We start from the raw sequence: 20,176 nt of genomic DNA, 5'->3' as shown, positions 1-20,176 counted from the left end.
GGTGTCTATATAACTACTAAAAATATATAAAAAGGTCAGAAAGTGATGTAGAAATTCGAACACCTATGACGAGAATATAGCTTTTATTCTAATTCAGACCGGGGAACTTTAACAAAAAATACAACATAAATAATTTAGCAAATAAAACTTTTTTAGCTTTGTTATTTGTATGGGCACATTTAATTTTAGGTGATTAAAACAAACGGCAGTGTTATGAAATTTTATTGTCACTCTCTCTTGGTTTATCACAAACACATAGCACACATTAAACGAGATTCAATCATTATTCATTAAAGTTCCATTTACTCGGGAAGACGGAATGAGCACATCGCTATTCATTGTTCAAGTCTCTTTCCAATTTTGTAACTCTTAAAATCATAACATAAAGGTATAGTTTCAAATACTTTGTACAAAAAAAGGTTCTCGTATGAATTTAAGAGGTGCTAACTTTGTTTCTACTCTAAACTAGAGAAGCCAAGTTTTGAATCTTAAATATACTACCTAACTGTTGGCAAAAGTAAAAAAAAAAACTGAAAGTTTACAAACTGTTAGAGGTAAGTCTTTGAAATTATAAGTCACAAAATCAGAAAGAGATGTTGCCATATAGCTAATATCACTCGCTTACGACATAGTTACACATTCTGACAGGCAATACTATAACTATAACTACGACACATTAAATATCCTAGGTAGCTGAGGAAGTACTAACTACTCATGTAAATTAACACTATAATTCACAGTGTATGATGTGGTACAGTTTTAACCCACGCCTATTAGGCGCGCGTCTTTATACTAGATTAATCCTAATAATTACATTTATTTCCTATACTGGTGTATTTCTCAATCTCTTATTCTAAGTACAACCATACAATACATTAATTTATTTTAACTCTATGAGATAATTTTGGACGGATTCGTTGTATCAAATTGCGTATTAAATTCGAATTATTGCGGTCATTAATCATTATGTACCAAATATCGTTAGTCCTTCAAGGTACGTGGAAACAAATGGCACAAGATAAATTCATTTGAACATACGGAAGTACCTTTATGTTCTAGCTTAGGTAACGTTACAGACTAAGGTCTAAATACTGTTATGTTAAAATTTGTGAATATTATTCAAAGCACCACTCGTATTTTTAACATATCTCTTGTTAATGATTCATATCTCGAAGTTTGGAAGTGGATTTAACTTATGTTTAATATTTTTAACATTTTTCTATGAATTAGGCAATGGTTCCCTAAAAATCCAATTATAATACATCTTTTGTATCTTTAGTTTCTTCATCAACTTGCTACGATCCACTCGAGATTTCCGTATCAGATTCTGAAAGCAAACGTTTAACATTAGAAAACAATATCAAAACTACCATTAGATGTTATTAAAACCAACAGACAGACAGACGGATGGACATGGCGCAACTGTAAGGTTTCGTAGTTGACTACGGAACCGTAAAAACTCCCTGTATAAGCTAATTTATAAAGTATTAGACGCTTATACTTATACACGTTAAGGTAGACGTTCAAGTGCTCGTCGCTGTCCCAGTACTTACCTACATGTCGTCTTTAAACTTATGTCATTAGCGATAAAGGTAACAACAGGATGTCATTTACTGGGCATTAGCATGTCGTACACTGGAAAGTCTACCGTACTTGTTAAAATATCCTCGGGCTTTTATAAATTATCACTCATGTCAATGTGTCACAATAACCGATTGTAAACCTTAGTAATGGTTACTAACATACTAAGTAACCAAAGTAAATTAAGTGCCCACGTAGTTTGTAAAACCTAGTCATTAGATTACCTACCTTTTAATGCCTATTCCGATGCATGCCGGAGTGCCGGCTGCCAGGCCGGGATTGCACTATCGCGTAGTGGTCGCTGTTATCCGAGACAGACCTGTATTAACAAACAAGCCATAAGAATTGTGTGTAGTTCTCAATATTGTGGTCGCAGTGTGGAAAATAAAAAATAATGGCATGTTAAGCATTGGCGAGTGAACGCTAGCCGCTAGCATTAAGCTTAGTGGTACTCGCAATATTTAGTTGTTCTGTATCTACAGTTTAGTCTTAGGTGCTGATTTAGCTACTTAGTTAGAAGTTTAGAACGGGAATTAAACGCAATGGATATGGATAAATTTCGAATAATTAAATGGCGAAATCGACAAATGAAATAAGTTGAAAATGTTATTTTGCTCGAATTTAAACTATCGTGAGATATATTAACTTAACTAACTGTTATTTTGCTACTTACGGAACAACCTGTATAGGTATACTCAAAATTGTGTTTAATGCATATAATGCACATATTTTATTATTGGCATTAGGATTAGGTATTACATGTTGTATCTTCTGAGTTTACCTACTCGTAGGTAGGCGATTCACCAATTCAGCTAACAGCATGAAAGCCAAAACGACATGCGTCAAGATAGTTAACATGACTAACTTCCTTTCCACATATCGTTGCAGTATTTTCATGCAGCTAGCAAAATATAGCCATGCCTAAAGGCCGCTTCACCCTTTGAACGGCAATAACCCTTAAGTAGAGGTGTTGTGAATGTTTTGCCGTGCGTCTTACATTGTTATAATCATATCCCAGGGTTTTGGGTGCGGGAATGATTTTGTTTATAATTACTTATAACATTGTTTATTGTAAAATAGTTGCCATGAATTAAAGATAAGTAGGTAGTAAGATCTAAATATGCTTAGAAATGTTAAAATACTTTCTGTTTTTACGTATTTTCTAGCTTGTGTAATAGTGTACTAAAACATTCCCGCACACAATACCCCGCGCTATTGTTATAATAAGGGATAGACCAATGATAGCGTGTCAGTGACATCTCCGGATATGAAAATTGGTGGTCAAAAAGGTAGTTAAGAATGGCACGCATAGACAAACTGGAATATAAATGTAAAAGTAGTGGTATGGTGATGTATGGGTGTTACCTCGCGGAGTGTATGGTGGACGAGGGGTACCTGCTGCCGTACTGGCTGCCGTGCCAGCTGCGGTACGGATCGTAGTCCTCCACCACTGACGGGTCCTTCTCGATCACCTGCAAAAAATATGATAGTTTGTAGGTGGATAAACTTAACGGCCCTTTCTACAGGCACCAATCCCAAGAACTTAATCGAATAGGTAGCTAATAAGGTCGCCATTATAAGAGTGCCAATCTAGAATTTATCTTAGTTTTTCGGGCTCGTGTAATAAATACCAACTGTATAATAGAAAGTTCAGATCTTTCACCAAGTGGGTAATGCAACTGAGACCTGAAATTCACCGGTAGTTGTTTGGAAACTCTATTTTAGGCAAGTAACATTTAAAATTTGATAGCACAATTCAGCACTTGATGCCTTCTAATAAATAAACCGTACCTAGCTGTAGATTTGCGTGCAGATACTATAGCGCCATCTGTCGATTGCCGTGATAAGATGGAATGCCTTAAGATTACTGAAGGTACAAACCAAATTACTGCTGCATGCTGCTAGTTTACTCACGCCAGTCCGGCGCAGGAGCACATGACTGTGCAGGGAAAGCATTGAGTAGCATCAAGAGGAAAATAACTCCAGCGATGGCCAGGTGCAGCCATGGTCGGATATAGTGCCTCTGCCTGGCCGGTGTGTTAGAGAGAGAGAGAGCTCACGTCAGTCCTGGCGCAGGAGCACGTCATGGCGGTGCAGAGGAAGCAGTTGATGAGCAGCATCACGAGGAACATGACTCCGAGCGCGATGGCCAGGTACAGCAGCCACGGCGGGTGGATGCCGCCTTCGGAGCAGCTCAACGCTGCAACTGTGGAATACGACATAATTTTTGTTTATTTGTATAACCACTTTTTGTATTCGTGTCCATTACAGCTGGATTTTTATATAGATGACTATTGAGTAAGTAGGTACAGTAAAACCAGCTCTTAGAAGATTTTGAAGGGACCACGGCAAACAGCTTTAAGTTATTAAGGTAAAGGAATCAAATTGCCGCAATTTCAATATATATATATATTATTTGGATACCGGTACTTACGGCCTTTAAATCCTCCTTCTCATACGACACTCAAGTTTTTCTTAATTACGCCTGCAAGATATCTGTCTCAATGGAATAATACAAAATATTCCCAATCAGTAAAACGGGGGGCAATGTATCTAATAAATAACAATTCTCTTGATGTTGTTAGCGCTTAATAAGGGTCACCTGCCGTGACCCTTATTACCTAGGCAAAGTTTAATGAAAATAATTAAGTAAGAAAATACCTGCACTATCATTAGGATCTAACACGAAAACCCCCGTGGAGGCAGTGACCGTGGTCTCCTCTTCACCTACTACGCCAACGCCGTCGTCCACGGCGCAGTCCTGCACTGGGCAACTTCCTGAAAAAGATTACAACACATTCATATCATAGAGTACTTATTCAATACAACAAATTACGCTTAGGTAATACGATTCTGAATGAACTGTGAGCTCGTATCCTAAAAACGGCAAATGACTTAAACCAAATTCAAAAATAAACGTATTCTAATATTCAGTCGGCATTTACTTACATTCCTACTAAGCAAGTTACTCGTAATATTTCTATCAAAGGAAAAGTACTCGTAAAAAAAGCAGTAAACCTAACAGGAAAGTAAGCTACTTGAAAATAAAATTAATGGGAAAATATGCGAATGGTTAGAAATTCTTTCGGGAAAGGAAGCTATTGAGAAAAAATAAAATGGTAAAAATTGCGATTGGCAAAAATCGCGATCTGGAAAAAACTATTTTCGGAAGAGTACATACTCTTCCCAAACACAACCGGGATACCTACTTACAGATTTTTGTTCTGTCAGATGAGTTGTATCTTATCTTATTTAAACAGTTATCGTTAGTATTTACAGTACCTTTGCAGATGGAGATGTCGCACTGGAAGTTGATCTGCGAGGAGTCGGGGAAGCGGAACATGGCGGGTATGAAGAGTTCGGCCGCGCCGCTCTCCGACCGCACCACTACTGACTGCTGCTTTATCGGACACCTGAACATACAACATGTTCACTACTAGCTTCCGTGAGCGACTTCATTTGCGTGGAATGGCGATGATGATTGATAAAATTGTCTAACAATGCAAAGGCAAACTACCCTACCGTAGACCGCAGCCTATGGAGGGAGGCATACAATTCCAGAGGTGTCATATAGGTACGATTTGCCCACCCTTTTTGACCCTATACTCTCCGTTTTTGAAGAATATGAAAAAAAAATAGTACATCGAGAAAACCTTAACAAGGAGTTACTTGCACAGCCGGATGATTCGCGGAAGGAAATTCCATAATAGTTATTTACCGAAGTGTTCGAAACAGTTAAAACTATTAAATTTTACTGCTACTTTAGCTAATAAAAAACATATATAATTTACTTTAGGCAATAAAAACATTTTGTATCAAACTTAATAAAATATAATAATGCTCTTACCCTCGCTTATCCAGCAAGTCCACTGTGTTGTTCTTCATGTTAAATGCGAAACAGCTCTTCATCTTGATGCCATGAGCTCCTGAAATGGGAAACAAATATATTAAGGGTTAGGTAACCTTTTTTTTTAAATATCAAGGCAAGTGCTACCTAGTTGTAGAGGTTGTAATATTTTTAATAATTTAGTACCTAATGAATTTGTTTTTTTTTTAATGTTTTCGTAGACTGCACTCCGGAAGATCGGAAGTGCATTTTTTTGCATTCCAGCTGGCTTTGATGTCCTAGAAACATCATTTAAATACATATTAATACAGTGCTTCATATTATAATCATTTATTTACCGTCAGGCTTGCTCATCTCCGCTCGCAGCGTGTAGGGCATATTGTAGGCGGCGTTCATAATCTTTTTGCCATTTTCGTTCAACATTCGTAGGGACACGAGTGAGGTTTCGTTTCTGCAAATAAATTAAATTACGTATGTAGATTATTCGTTACAGCGAATACACGGAAGCTGGCTCGAATGAAATAAAGTAAAGGTGGCGTCTGCAATAAGGCAATAAGTACCTATTCAATATAGCAGTAGGTATTCGATTGCATATGGACCATATGGTACGATACATTTAATTATCTACTTAAGATGAAGGTGGCCGACCGCGCGAAGTTTCCTTTCCATACAAATGTAGTCCTCATTTTCCTCTCTGGATACTTGAAAACATTTTGACACATTTTGATATACATCAACCACTACTGCCCTTTCGTTTGATTTTTTACGAATTTTTAATTATTATAGGAGTCAAAAACATTGGTTGGGCAAGCACAAATGGAGGGGCATAGCATAGCTATGGTTAATATACATCGAATTATGTAAAAATATTTTCCATAATGTCAATATCCAGAGAGGAAAATGGGGACTGCGTTTATATGGATAAAACGGTCGTCCCCTTTCCTCTTACCGCATATATAATATGATAAAATGTTTATTTTAACAACTTTGCTACATATCCATGATATCTGTTATTTTGTGTGTTTTAAAGAGCCTCTTGTTATAACCTTGTTAATATACGTATACAAGTTTAGGACCCGCGTTTTCCTTACCTACTCGCGTAAAATATAATGTCCTCTACCTACGCAACAGGTCCTTAAAGTTCAAGAGCGCTGTACAGAAATTCTTGTCTCGTTACAATTTTCGACGATAATAAAAGTTTGTAAAACACTTTGAGTGTTTACGAGACGATGAATGTTTGTCACAATTTCTACTTCGTGTGAACCTTGAAAAACTCGTAGGTACCTAATAAGTTTTATAAAACGTATTCTACTAATCTAATATATATTTCTATCTCTGCCAGCTGATCATAGGTTTTGTATTATTCCTCATTTGGCACAATTATAGACGATAGAAGAGACCTCAAGAAGCGATTTACCTTTTGTTGTAAAATTGCCTTACTAGGTATGAAAGACATCGTGTACCTAACTGCATTCTTGTTCTGTTTTTAAATTCTCTATACTAAAATGGCAGTTGTCACTATTGTAATGTTAATTAGTACAAAACTAATATTGTTTTCTGTTACACTACTACAAAAACGTCAAAAACAGGATAGTCGGGTATCTATAAAATAGTAAACAGTAGACTTATATTGACCGGGATATAGACCGTGATTACCTTTTGTATTATTTATCAATATAAGTCTAGTGAAACTAACCGTGAATCATTCAAAACTCTAATAGTAAACAGGCCAATCCAACTATCATTTTAGTATCTGTTTTTAAAAATGATTTTAAAATTTAAGTACAGTTAGTGTCGTTATAATTGTTTTCAGTATGCTTCACGAAGGATCAAGATTATTTAATCCATCATTGTAGTGCGAGCGAGAGGGAAAACGTGGTAGAAGGGATCGGCATACTGAGCTCGCACAGCCCGCCGCAGCGCGTAAAATACCTAAACTCGCTCAACGCCGAAATGTAATAGCGCTCTTAAGGAAACCCGGACTGTTTTAAATAAGATTGTAGGTACCTAGCGTTCCTGAAGCCCGCCTTCCCGCACGTGATGACGTAGAATTTGTCATCAGCCAGCTCTAGAGTGCGATGCACGCGCACCGCGAACGGCAGGGAACGTTCGTCTGTGCGCTGAAACATACCAAATACACGTAGTTTTCAAATCATACGAAAAATGACGCTGTTTCTTAATTGAAGAATCCTGAATCTCAGGATAATGACTAATGACCCCAGACTCAAACAGGTTTTGTTTAAACTATTTTTTATCATGCAGAAACGTCTGCGAGCGATACTTAGGTACTACAATTTTTTATTATATATTAAGGGGCTCCCTAACGCCAATGACCTTCGATCTGAATAAATAATAAATAAATATAATAGGACATTCTTACGCAGATTGACTAAGTCCCACGGTAAGCCCAATGATATGGGTACTCAGACAACGATATATATAAATACTTGAATACATAGAAAACACCCATGACTCAGGAACAAATATTTGTGCTCATCACACAAATAAATGCCCTTACCGGGATTCGAACCCAGACCCATCGGCTTCACAGGCAGGGTCAGTGACCCACTAGGCCAGACCGGTCGTCAATCCGAATCCCTTAGTTAGCTGATGTTTTTTGTATAGACGCATACAGTGTCAGTTTAGTTACCAAGATCTGTGAACTGATAGATCGAATGAGGGAAATCGATTAATAGAAGTTGTGTAATGTTTATGCGGGTGAAAGTGTAAGATAAACAATCTAACATTTCATAATCTATATAGGTCTATGCTGAACAAGGCATTAATTCGGTGTGCTTTATTGAAGTTTAGTATGTGATACTTTAATAACAAAACTTCTGTGAGACACAGACATATTAAACATATTAATAACGGGTCACTCACGTGCGGGAGCTTGCTCCTGATGAGCTCCTCGGTACGGAGTGAAACATGTCGAGCGTTTTCGACTTAAAATACGTGAGTGACCCGTTATTAATATGTTTAATATGTATGTGATACTTATTGATATAAGTAGGTATCGGTGGGTCATAAGTCACAATGACCTACACATGTAGAGAAAAAGTCATGTTTTTGTTTACCCTCATATATCGATTAAATGATTCAACCACATTTCAACAGAGATGTTAAATTGTTTTTTTGTTTTGTTTTATACATTCTATGCGAACCGTGCATGCATTTCGCGAATTACTCTAATTAAACGCCCATACGTTAGCCAAAATGCGTGTACATTCGCGGCCTGAATCTAAACCCACCTCCACTGCTCCGGTGTGCAAGCGAGACACCGTTACATGCGTACATAGCGCTGTCTCGTTGGCCTAATCACTGTGATAAATGCATACAATTTGAAGCACTTACGTTGTTCCAGAATACTCCGCAATAGTCCGGCGAGCCCTGTGCCGCCATCAGGCTGACGTCGAAGCTCATGGACTCCGAACCGTTGCCTTGTGCCATGCATGCTGGTGTTCTGAAATATTTATTATTTATTTATTTTAAACTTTATTGCACAAGAACAAGTACAAAAGGCGGTCTTAATGCCTTGAGGCATTCTCTACCAGTCAACCACTGGGCCAAACAGAAATTGTTAAGGTGGGTGCAGTGCGATGCGAAAAAAAAAATTCTAAATATAAATTCTAATACTAACGCCAATATACAAACTAGTAATATTTATATACTATAATACCATATAATAATTTATATGTTACGCATTTTCAGAATGGATGCGGATTCGCATGCCGCTCGTCTATAAAATGCCTCCGCAGGCGTTCTGTTCACCTTACTCATCATCGGAAATACATGTAAGTAATAGGGAAGACTAAAAAGGGTTGTAGCAAAGATAAAAGCAGAACCCATTTTCTATTTTTACCAAGCCAATACAGTACTTGCGTCGCAACTGTAGATAAGCTCTGTGTCAACTTGTTTTTGTTTCAACCCACCTAATAGAGTTGTTGTGTGACGTTCTGGAAGGTGGGTGTAGGTTTTGGGTTGTATTTAATTTTAATAATACAATTACCTAAACTCTCTCGCATGAGCAACCCCGTAGAACGGCTGGTTGAAGTTAATCTTGACGGACATTACGCCCGTCTTGCAGGTAGCTGTCACTACGGGGGCGAACTCGCTGCTCCCTTCGGTGCTCTGTAACAAAAGATAATTTTGTCAGTTTTCCAGGCATTTTAGAAAATCCAGTAAATTGTGATGCTATTTTAGAAACAAACAGAAGGCTATGATGATAGTTAGACACATTATATCTCACTGTTTTTATTAAAGTTTAGTATCTTGTAAAGTCACCGAGACTGAAGGACCGAGAAGAGTGATTTGGGGACAATCTTACACAGATCAACCTGGCGACGATACGGACGATATACATACTTAAATAGATAAATACATACTTATATACATAGATAATACACAAAACTCAGGAACAAATATGCTCATCACACAAATGAATGCCCATCAGCTTTATAGGCATATAAAGAGGCCTATTTATATCATGCTCATCAGCAATGGCTGAACGCCTCAACGGTGCGGAATGCACTATGAGTTATGACAGCATGATTGGTGACATTATTGTCAGTGTCGGAAAAACCTGAGGGATAAAAGACTAAGAGTAATTAATTATTTCAGGGTGCCTAGCCAACGTGCCAATAGTTTACGCTCCGTGGTGTAGTGTAGTCATCTGTCTCTATCACTCTTCCATATTAGTGCGACAGAGGCAGTTGCGTTTCGTTCGAGTGCGTTGGCTACGTGGTGTTTTATGCCCATATGGTAAGTTTAAAGATAGGGCATCATGCATCGACTAGAAGTCACAGCAGAACTGCAGCGGCGGTAAGTAGTTAAGTACTCTCTTTACATTGGTCTGGATCTCTTTCATCCGTTCATGAATTAAATGCTACCACCAAAAATATCGGTCATATCGCGATCTACTATTAATACAACCAGGACACCGGCCTATTTTATTACCCAGTGCATATATGTAGCACAATCAACGAAACACGAGAGCCCCATATAAATTAAAGTACATCGTTGGCAACGTATTATTGAATTGTCAAACATGCTCTAAATTTACGACGCTCACTTTAGTCGCAATTGCATCAATTTGTCATTTGCGCATGCGTTGCAAGTCATATCATCGCATACAAGGATTTCCTGCTCGTTGCGTCCACCTTCCTTCTATGGACACTGCACACGATTGTGTGCATAGATTGTTTTTGTTCACTACGCCTTGTGCGTGTACGTAATTAGGCAATTTGAATAATGTCTTTACTTGCCGACAAACTGTTAGATTGGAATCTGTAATAGTCAATGATAACAATTAATGATCCTCGGTTTTGTTTTTAAAACATTTGCTAATGGGCTTAACGTACACTGGCACTGTGACTGCCTTAACATTAATGTTTACAAATCCTTGCACTCGGTCTATATATTTTTTAAGTATCGTATTTAATTTTCATGTTTATGTTTATACTCGTACGTTGAGCTGATTCATATCATAATATGCAAATTTCTACAAACTTTATTTGGTTGCAGTTTGTCTGCTAGGTCTTGTGTTTCTGCGCTTGTTAGTTGTTTTCGATCATCCGAGATTTGGTATACAATACAAAAATACAATACATAGTTTATTATAAATATTATAATGATGATCATTACATACCTATGTTATTGCTCTCTGGAGCGAATTGGTCCTTGACGAGTACGCAAATTAGGTATGCACAAGGAAAACCTACACTTTAATTGACTAGATTACATAGCTAAATGGATAATACAACTTGTCCTGCTATCGAGTAAACCCTCAGAATAATAACTAGTATATAAACCGCAGCAACTAGACTTGAAGTATGACAGAACATAAACATAAACAAAACAAATTGCTACTCTTTGCTCGCTCGACGGTTCGAGATGCTAGCTGAAGAATATTGAAAATATACCTTATATGTTTGTAATAATGCTCAATTCTTGCTTCCACGATTTTTGAAGTCCATCTTAGGCCGAAGCTTGCAAATTAAATAAAGGTTTTACCCATTACTAATACCCATCAATTACGCACAAAGTCAATCTTTAGTGTTTCAAAGCAATGATTTTCTTGTTTAAAGTTTCCTGTAATCTTGCTTTTGTACAGTCGCCATTAGATTTAGAGGTCGTCAAAAATACCTAAACATGCACTCTAACGCCTTGACACTAGAGGCGTGTTTATATAATTATTTGTGAGTACCTTGGCCGCTTCGATATAATATATCTAATAGCGACTGTGCAATCAAGTGTAAAAATACGGGTACACAGATATATCTTACCTACTCAAAAATATATGTCATACATAGCTCTTCAGTCGGCGAATTAAGAACTATGGGACATATTTTTCAGTAAGTTGTATGTATGCACCCAGCATATTTTCACATTTGACTGTACCTACTTATTGACAAATGACAATCGGTTAAACAATTTTGGACCAATTTTAGTTGAGATATGAAAACTTATCTGATTGCTGTAATTCCATTGAATTACATGGTAGTATGAGATCTACACTACTAGGAAGCGCTCCGTGGTAGCTAATGTAGGTATGCCGATGCCGTGCTAAAACTTCCAAGTTTGGCGAGATGGCATAAATCGATTGTTCGAAGGCAGAGCGTGATACGAATGGATTAGCTTCGCCTTCGGGGCTAGCCCACGCAAGTCGCTGCAGCTGCCAGTTAGGACTTATTCTCGATCCATCTTGTTAACGTAGCTGAGAATGCTGAAACATCAACTCCTATGTTACCTCTTATTCTATTAAATAACTGTGTGCTATTTACTGCTAGTATAGCTTCTATGCTATCGACATAATGTACATTGCCTAATATTTTCGATAAAGTTAGAAACCAAATTCTATACACTAAAACAAAGATAGGTTTGATACATAAGTGAATAAGTAATGTTTACTGAAATACTGACAATTCTCTCTCTTGACAAAAATGAAACGGAAGTCGCTGTCTTATATTACGCCTACATTTAGATTAATAAAAAGTCGTCAATGTTCGACGCTTGACTGTAGGTACCCATATTAGTACATTATTGTCGAGGTTCGGAAGTAGCTACTTGCTGGCTGAGGATTCGTTTTAAACGGACGACCTTGGGAGTCCGTTTAATTGAATCCGAAGCTAGCAAGTAGCCTTCCAGCCGAGTCATATATAGTGCTTTTCTCAAAAATGGCGCAATGAATGCAAATATAATAGAAATATTTTACAGAAGCAACATTCTTATGTATATATTTTCACAGAAAAAAGTAAAAAGATTTGCTTTGCCGCCGTTTTATTTTTTTAATTAAAAATGGAAGTGTATTTTTCTGCTGAAAATACGCCAATCTATTTGAGACACCTAAATAGTCGCGGTACCAACATTATAATAATAAGTACTGATCATTTGTTTGGCTGTTTAATGGACCTATGCCTTCATTTGACATGGTCACTTCAACTTTTAAAAAGTTTGGAACTCGACAAATAATGGAATTTGTATGCAACATTGCAGTCCCGAAATCGAGACTGCAATGTTTTTAACTTTTTAATTTTTTGACTGACCATAAACTACGCACTTCGCGACCTACTTTTTAACCGGCAACGTCGACTTTGTCGTCCATTTTTGAGAAAAATCTCTTGTTGCCTCTGACCGTGACCTGCAAAAATGCCTAAAGAGGACAAAACGCTCAAAAATATCTCACGTACTTTGACGGCTCTACGTGTAATTTGTGTTATTTTTTTCAAGACATTAGTGCAAGTAAGAAATAAAAACCGGCCAAGTGCGAGTCGGACTCGCGTTCCAAGGGATCCGTATATTACACAATTAATAACAATGTATTTTTTATGTGAAACGTTTTTGATCCGACCCCTACGGGTTTTTTAAAGACATTTAACTTTAAATTTAAAGACATTTCACTTTTAAAAACCCGTAGGGGTCGGATCAAAAAGTAAGTAATTAAGTTCGACTCACGCTTGACTGCACATTTCTAATAGGTTTTCCTGCCATCTATAAAGGTAAAGGTAAGGTAAAGTCTTTAAAACTATTTTGTGTATTTCTTTCAACATTTTAGATACAGTGGTTTCGGAGATAAAGGGGGGGGATGGTCATTTTTTTCTTGAATAAATTCTAAACTGTAAAACTAAAATTATAAAAATATTAATTTGAGATTCTCACAATGAACTCTTTTACTTGATATATAGCACGATATGGCTTGAAAAACCTTTATTTTTAATTTTATCAATTACCCCCCAAAAGTGGTCTACATGTTTACATGTCCGTCTTTGGATCACAAACTTACATATGTGTGCCAAATTTCAACAGTAGTTTCGGAGAAAATAGGCTGTGACAGACGGACAGACAGACATACAAACAGACGCACGAGTGATCCTATAAGCGTTCCGTTTTTTCCTTTTGAGGTACGGAACCCTAAAAATAGCCAAGGAATATAATTTACGCAAATTTCAAAGAAAGGTAACAAAACAAGTTTAAAAATCTACTCTTATCGTTTTGCCCATAGCACGTATAGCAAGATGAACCATGAATAAGGCCCTTTACCTTTACTCTAATATTTGCTCCAGGAAACGGGCTGACGCGGGTCGCGGCCTAGGGCGTCGCACGCGCACGATCTACACGATCTGCCTGATAGCTCCAACATTACTCTAAACTTCAATTTATTTCCAAGCAATTGATGGCCATTCTTTTGCGGAAAGCCTTAGGTTTAGTTACTTCCTGGATTGAGAAGATAAACCTCTATAAGTAAATTATTGTCCGAAAGGTTATCTGGACGAGATCGTTTATTATAAATTGTACCACTCAATATAGACTTATTATATAAATTGAATTATATTATTAATTTTGTGTGATGTATATGGACGATGCCAAAGATATAATTAAGTAGTATGTATTAGTAATGCCTAATTTTAAAATCGTGTTTATAAATTAGGAAAAATATTATTAACCGTACTAGACGATTGACGATTTTTTTAGGTTTTTTTTTACCAAAATAATTTACGATCAACTTCCACCATTGCATTACAAATATTACAATGTTCGTTCCTTTTCATTACCTACTAGGCAGAGAGGAAAGTTATTGCCAAACAGAGGCGAGTTGATCGCTCAAACAACCAGTTTAAGAAGAAAGGGAACGGCCGCTTCTCCATACAAACGTAGTCCCCATTTTCCTCCCTGAATATTGCCATCCATTTTGGAAAATATTTTTCATAATTAAATGTATATTAACAATAGCTATGTCTCTACGTTAGACTTTTTTGATTTCTTGATTATTGTAAAAATTTGGAGCGAAAAACAAATTTCATACAAAACTTTAAATGCTCCGTATGCTCCTAACTTTTATAATGTTTCAAAATTCAAAAAGAATCAAGTGTAGGGGCGCTGTGGTCGATATACAACAAATTGTGTCAAAATATTTTCAATAATGTTAATATCCAGAGAGGAAAATGAGGACTACGTTTGTATGAAAAGGCGATTTCGCGCGAGTCCTCCACTTTCGTCTTAAGAGTGCGTTTCGATTAAATATGTGCAATCGTTGCAGGGCAGGTTTTAAAATGCAAAAATTTACTATTTATTACTGGCACGCTTGACCTATCGCGTGAGACCAAATTAAACAGTGTTGCCAGTTTGACATGTAAAATTGTAACTTGTATTGTATATACCTAATTATACAAAAGTCTATTATAGACTGGTTTTCCGCCCGTGCTTGCGCCAGCAGAAAAACTGGACGAGCAAGGATCCAAAGAGGAAAAGTTTATGAATACCGTCTCCGCGAGAAAATGCCTTTCCCCAGGAGGATGATTGCCGTTGTTATGATTATGAATCTCACGACCTGTCTTATTCCTTTATCGCATTCTCAAAGAGCAGACAACGTAGTTATAGGTTTTTATAGTTGGAGCTATTCTATTCCTCCCCATGCCATAATTTGTAGTTTTGACACCGTGCATTTTCGGAAGATTTCACAAAGAAACATATTATAAAAGTGGTTAGTAACCCAGTTAGGAGTACTTACCTATATTGCTTAGACAAAACGGTAACATTGAAAAATGTAGAACAAGCTTTTTTCTAACATTACAAATTACGAATATCTTTCACTACGGAAACTACAGCATGAAAACAAATTAAAAAAATTTCATCAACTTCATAAGCAAGTATGTTTATATCGTTATTTTATTAGATATCTTTAAGTCGTTGTGTATAATAATGAGTAAAAATCGTGAAAGATTAAATCAGTGTATATCTACTAATATAATAATAGTAACTTATACTAGAGCGGTACTGTCATAGTAAATTTTGTAACCCCAGTAAATTCACTGCCATCTGTCGACACACTTTAAAACTAAAAATGAAGATTTATAAAAACACGATAGAATGTATTTAAATATAGATAAATGATTTTTTTTATTTGCATTTATTATTTTTATATGATTTTGACCCATGTTCTTTCACTGATATGCGTTAAAATTGTTAAATAACAAACGAAACCGTCAACGCCATCTATACGACTGTAGGCCAAAACTAGTAGCGCCCTCTGAACGAGAATCAAATTTTCTTGATTTTCGAGGCACGTTTTTTCCTTAGACTGTATCCATCTATTACGGAGTTATATCTATCTTTGATAACTGTAATTGCCCTGAAGGACGAAAACGTTACAGTGACTTCAAATGCTACAAGCAGTGTTGGTCGAAACGTTAATGCAATTAACCATTAACCAGTACAAATTGAACCGTAAATTGTAACCGTCCGTTACGGTTTACGGTTTAATTTGTATTGGCTAATGGTTAATTGCAATTAACTTTCGGCCAACACTGGCTACAAGTCGTTGTTAGACAGAGACACGACAGAGATAACGAATTACCATGAAATCATGTCAAAGTATATTTTTGCTATTGTTATACAAATAAGTGGTGTACCAAGACCGACTATTAGTTCCGCCGACACAAACACGAAAACTTATCTTTTGATGTCGTTTAACATGTGAGATAACTTGACTTGTAAGAAATGATTGACTCGTATTTTGTCGATGATTGATGGAACACTTAAGACTTATTCACCTGGTTGGCAATGATGAATTGCTAAATGGCGACTAGTGTTAGACCAAGATAAGTCTGCAACGATTTTCATAGCACACGCAGTGCAAGTGTTATTTATACGTTATAATTTCATAGAGGTTTGACGTTTAAAATAACACTTGCACTGCGTGTGATATCCTGATATCATAATCGTTGCAGACTTATCTTGGTCTAACTATAACCACATTTTGCCGTATCACCGCCGAACTTTCCGTTATTTGGTGGTTATTTGTATTTATACTGTTGTTTTTTAAAAATAAAATTTTATAAGTATTCGAAGTGTAGGTATATCTGGCGATTTTTATGATATATAAGTAACCAATGAGTCATTGTTGTCATACTTTAAGATTTATAGGCCTTGAACTAACAGGAATACAGCAGTATTGTTTTTAAGTATTTTTTTAAACCTTAAACATGCGTAGGTGAGCAACGGCAGAGACTTAAATGGTAACAGCCACACTAATACATTTTCAGGGCATTCGATGTTTAGCTTAACGTTATTTTTTATATAATTAATTACAGCGTTTATTTACATAAAATATATATACAGTTGTACTAAATACTACCTAGCCCCTGGGTTTTGTCAGTCGTAACATTCGTGAGTTAGTAAAGTATATACGCTGCGTTTACAACAGAGATGTGGGTAGCGAAGGATGTGTTTGTCCCATCCCTCGCTACGCATCCTCGCACATCTCTGGTGGAAACGCAGCCTAATACTTACCCGCATGTGGAACAATTACTTGTTTCGCAAATTTGTCCTATTTTATTTGATTTCCTCGTATTATAAACGAAAAGTAGTCTTTAACTCGGGTGAAAGGCACTATATTTTTAGTATCGGACTATTGACGATCTCACTGCTCTCGAGCGCCAAAATACCTCGACTGACATGGATACGTTTCATCCCTTGGTTAACAATCAAACAATAACAAACTATTTTGTGACTTGATACATAAATATTGCTCCTTGCCCACAATTTTGATTCTATGTAGACTATTGTATTGTAGAAGCAAAACGTATTGTTGGTAGAATAGGTACTCTTGATCGTAACATTACGGAAAAAAATGTTGTGAGGTCCATTTGATAGCCTGTAGGGTAAATTAAGTGCATTACAAGCAAGATCAGCAGTTCTTATAACCAGACACAAATAAAACAAAACAAACAGATTGCTATTTATAGATAGCCATAGCTGTGGCTGTGGCTTAGTACCTATTGGATAAGTACGTAGACACAATACGAGTGAGGAATTTCATATGAAGGTCAAGAATCTTCTTTTATTTTAAATGTACCTAGAAAATAAAGTATTTTACTTTTAGGATTCAATTTTTGTATTTTTTTCATTTAAATTATTTATTGCATTCTTTTTTAATTATTAGGTATTGCTTGCATTTTGTACCCACAATATTCTCGTATTCAAAAAACAGCCCTAATTTTGTGAGGTCGATGTGTTTTGGCCAAAATACTTTTTTTGCCGCTCATAATACTTTGCTTTGTCATAGATTGTACCCGATTTTAGGCCGAGATTTGTGGGATATTGTTGTACAAGTATATAATCTAGAAGGCACTACAGCAGGTCGTGGCAGTTTACTTTACGTTGGCAATTGTCAAAGAAGAGGCCAAACGAGGTCAACGGACGACCACCGGGGCTCAGGTCGACCGAACGAAAGATGGGGCAGAATACAATACCGGAACATATGTTTAGTTAGGGTAGGGTTATCTAAATCTCTAACCATACAATGCATAAATGTAGAAAGAAAGCTGATGATGAAAAATCGAATTGATGTTTGCCTCAGCAAAACGACAATGCCTATTACGAAAAAAATTTCATTTCCTTGATTTCCTTAACGGAAGATATTTCCCTTATTTTTGTAGCGTTTGGGTTTCTTTTAAATTTAATTACTTAACGTAAACAGGATATACCATACCTACGAAAATGTAATATTGAAATGAGGCATTTCAAGCAAAGTAATCAATTGAATTCTCGAGGTCTAAAAAATATGTTTCCTCTGAATGACTTCTCTGTGAGCATATGACGCGATATTTAAGTTGTCTATACTATAATTACTAAATCCAGTTCTTATACTCATTATGTAATATTTAAGAGAATGTGCTCGAGTAGGTATTTTCAAAATGAACCCTGCGCTCAGTACAGGTATATCCAAACCCAGGTCCTAGCCAAGTATTTTATTAGTTACAACTAAACCTACAGCATTGCAATCACTTGAAATTTGATCGTAGGCCGGCCCCTTCGTTGGCCGCAGAACCTGTTGTGACAACAATAGTCAGTCTGTACGCACGATTGATACCGCTCATTTCTTAATCGCAAAAAGAATTCAATTAAAAAATTAGGCGCGTTGAATCAAATCCGATGATCTCCTTCTCTATTTCTCGGCCAATGTCGTTTTTGTTTTACTAATTTGTTTATGTTAAAAAAGGTTTATCTATTTTGATTTATAAAGTTTTACGCGATCTTTACTTTGATAGCTGTCGTACTATTTCTCAGAGTTGAATATATTGTACTCGCGACGGGTATATTAGTGTAAATCTCCGTTTTACGGTTCCCACAGCCATCATCCTCATCCGATACGAATTGAGCATTGCACAGCATATTACCGGCATAGTAATGTAATGATATAACACGAGCAGCAAACGCTTGCGCAACTGCGGGGTGCCGTTTACGCGCCGCCGTCGACTTAACGGTTCTCCTACGATACAATTCAAAATTCGAATCGCAAACAAATAAAAAGATTATCATCATAACTGTCAAATGGTTCAGCGGATGGTACAGAATGAACAGAATACGATGACCTCATTCCGTTTCTTTTAAAATAAAAACATATGATTATTATTTTAAGTATAATGGACAAAAAGCGGTATGTATTCAACAACCGTTTGTTCTGATTGAGGGATTTTGGTAGAGCATTAACGCATGACTTGTATTACTATTTTGCTCTGAGAATTAAATACGGTTAATGCAAGCATTATACAATAGGTACCAAGATACAGTATCAAAAATAGGTATGTGTGTTACTGTACTGTTGAGGGTATACGTATACGTCTTGTATACATACACCATGAGTAACTGTCGGGAGGTGTAGAAGTATTTCTGACACGTCTTTATTGACAGAAGACGCTTTATCGACAATTTGAAACGTTATATCCACTTCTGCAGCTACGTTTAAGTACAGTTATATTTTCTGGAGTCTTCTGCTGGATATATGATCTCCTGGGTATAGCAGATACCATAGCGTAGGATCAGTACCCTATGTTGTAAAGTAGAGATGTTATTAGGTCGTAATGCCGCGTGTGTCATTAATGGCGCGGAGAAACGACCCTAGCAACATTTGCATACTTGAATGCGGAACTAATTTGCAAATCCCTTTGTTAAAGCTTTCTAAATCAAAATTCTCGAAACCCTTCAATTAAGTAGGAGTCATTTATTTTACGGCTGGTTCCAAATAAATTTTGACGGTATTTTGAGCTCGAATTAGGGGGAGGTTAGTTACTTCATTTGTTTATTTCAAAGGAGATAAATTTGCTTAATTAAATAAGGAAGAACGTAAACAACTTCTAAAATACCCTTTTAGGAGTGCTTCCAAGTCTAAATGTCTTTCTTAGTGTTTAAATGATCTTGGCGCTGAAATAGCTATAATAAACAAGAGCTGCAAGGCTCTGCAGTCTGCGG

At 36.6% G+C, this 20,176-nt stretch overlaps 1 protein-coding gene across 2 annotated transcripts in view; it reads right to left on the bottom strand.

Moving 5' to 3' along the window:
* Positions 1–207: 207 nt before the first annotated feature.
* The window catches only part of LOC134743000 (uncharacterized), a 31,771-nt gene continuing 11,802 nt past the window's right edge, over positions 208–20,176 (bottom strand). Inside the window, exons 2-12 of one of the 2 annotated variants that reach the window (XM_063676260.1) lie at positions 9,438–9,559; positions 8,783–8,891; positions 7,436–7,548; positions 5,767–5,879; positions 5,429–5,507; positions 4,864–4,994; positions 4,243–4,359; positions 3,642–3,787; positions 2,947–3,053; positions 1,810–1,900; positions 208–1,327 (exon numbers count right to left, since the gene is read on the bottom strand). In XM_063676260.1, coding sequence (XP_063532330.1) covers positions 1,813–1,900; positions 2,947–3,053; positions 3,642–3,787; positions 4,243–4,359; positions 4,864–4,994; positions 5,429–5,507; positions 5,767–5,879; positions 7,436–7,548; positions 8,783–8,891; positions 9,438–9,559 — 1,125 coding nt within the window. In that variant the 3' untranslated portion in view covers positions 208–1,327; positions 1,810–1,812. The remainder of the gene's footprint in view (positions 1,328–1,809; positions 1,901–2,946; positions 3,054–3,641; positions 3,788–4,242; positions 4,360–4,863; positions 4,995–5,428; positions 5,508–5,766; positions 5,880–7,435; positions 7,549–8,782; positions 8,892–9,437; positions 9,560–20,176) is intronic. The other variant, XM_063676261.1, reaches the window with a different exon arrangement.

The sequence above is a fragment of the Cydia strobilella genome, chromosome 7 (assembly GCF_947568885.1).
Source record: "Cydia strobilella chromosome 7, ilCydStro3.1, whole genome shotgun sequence".
Lineage (NCBI taxonomy): Eukaryota > Metazoa > Arthropoda > Insecta > Lepidoptera > Tortricidae > Cydia > Cydia strobilella.
Note: the sequence above shows the minus strand (reverse complement) of the source record. Positions and strands in the feature narration are given on the sequence as shown.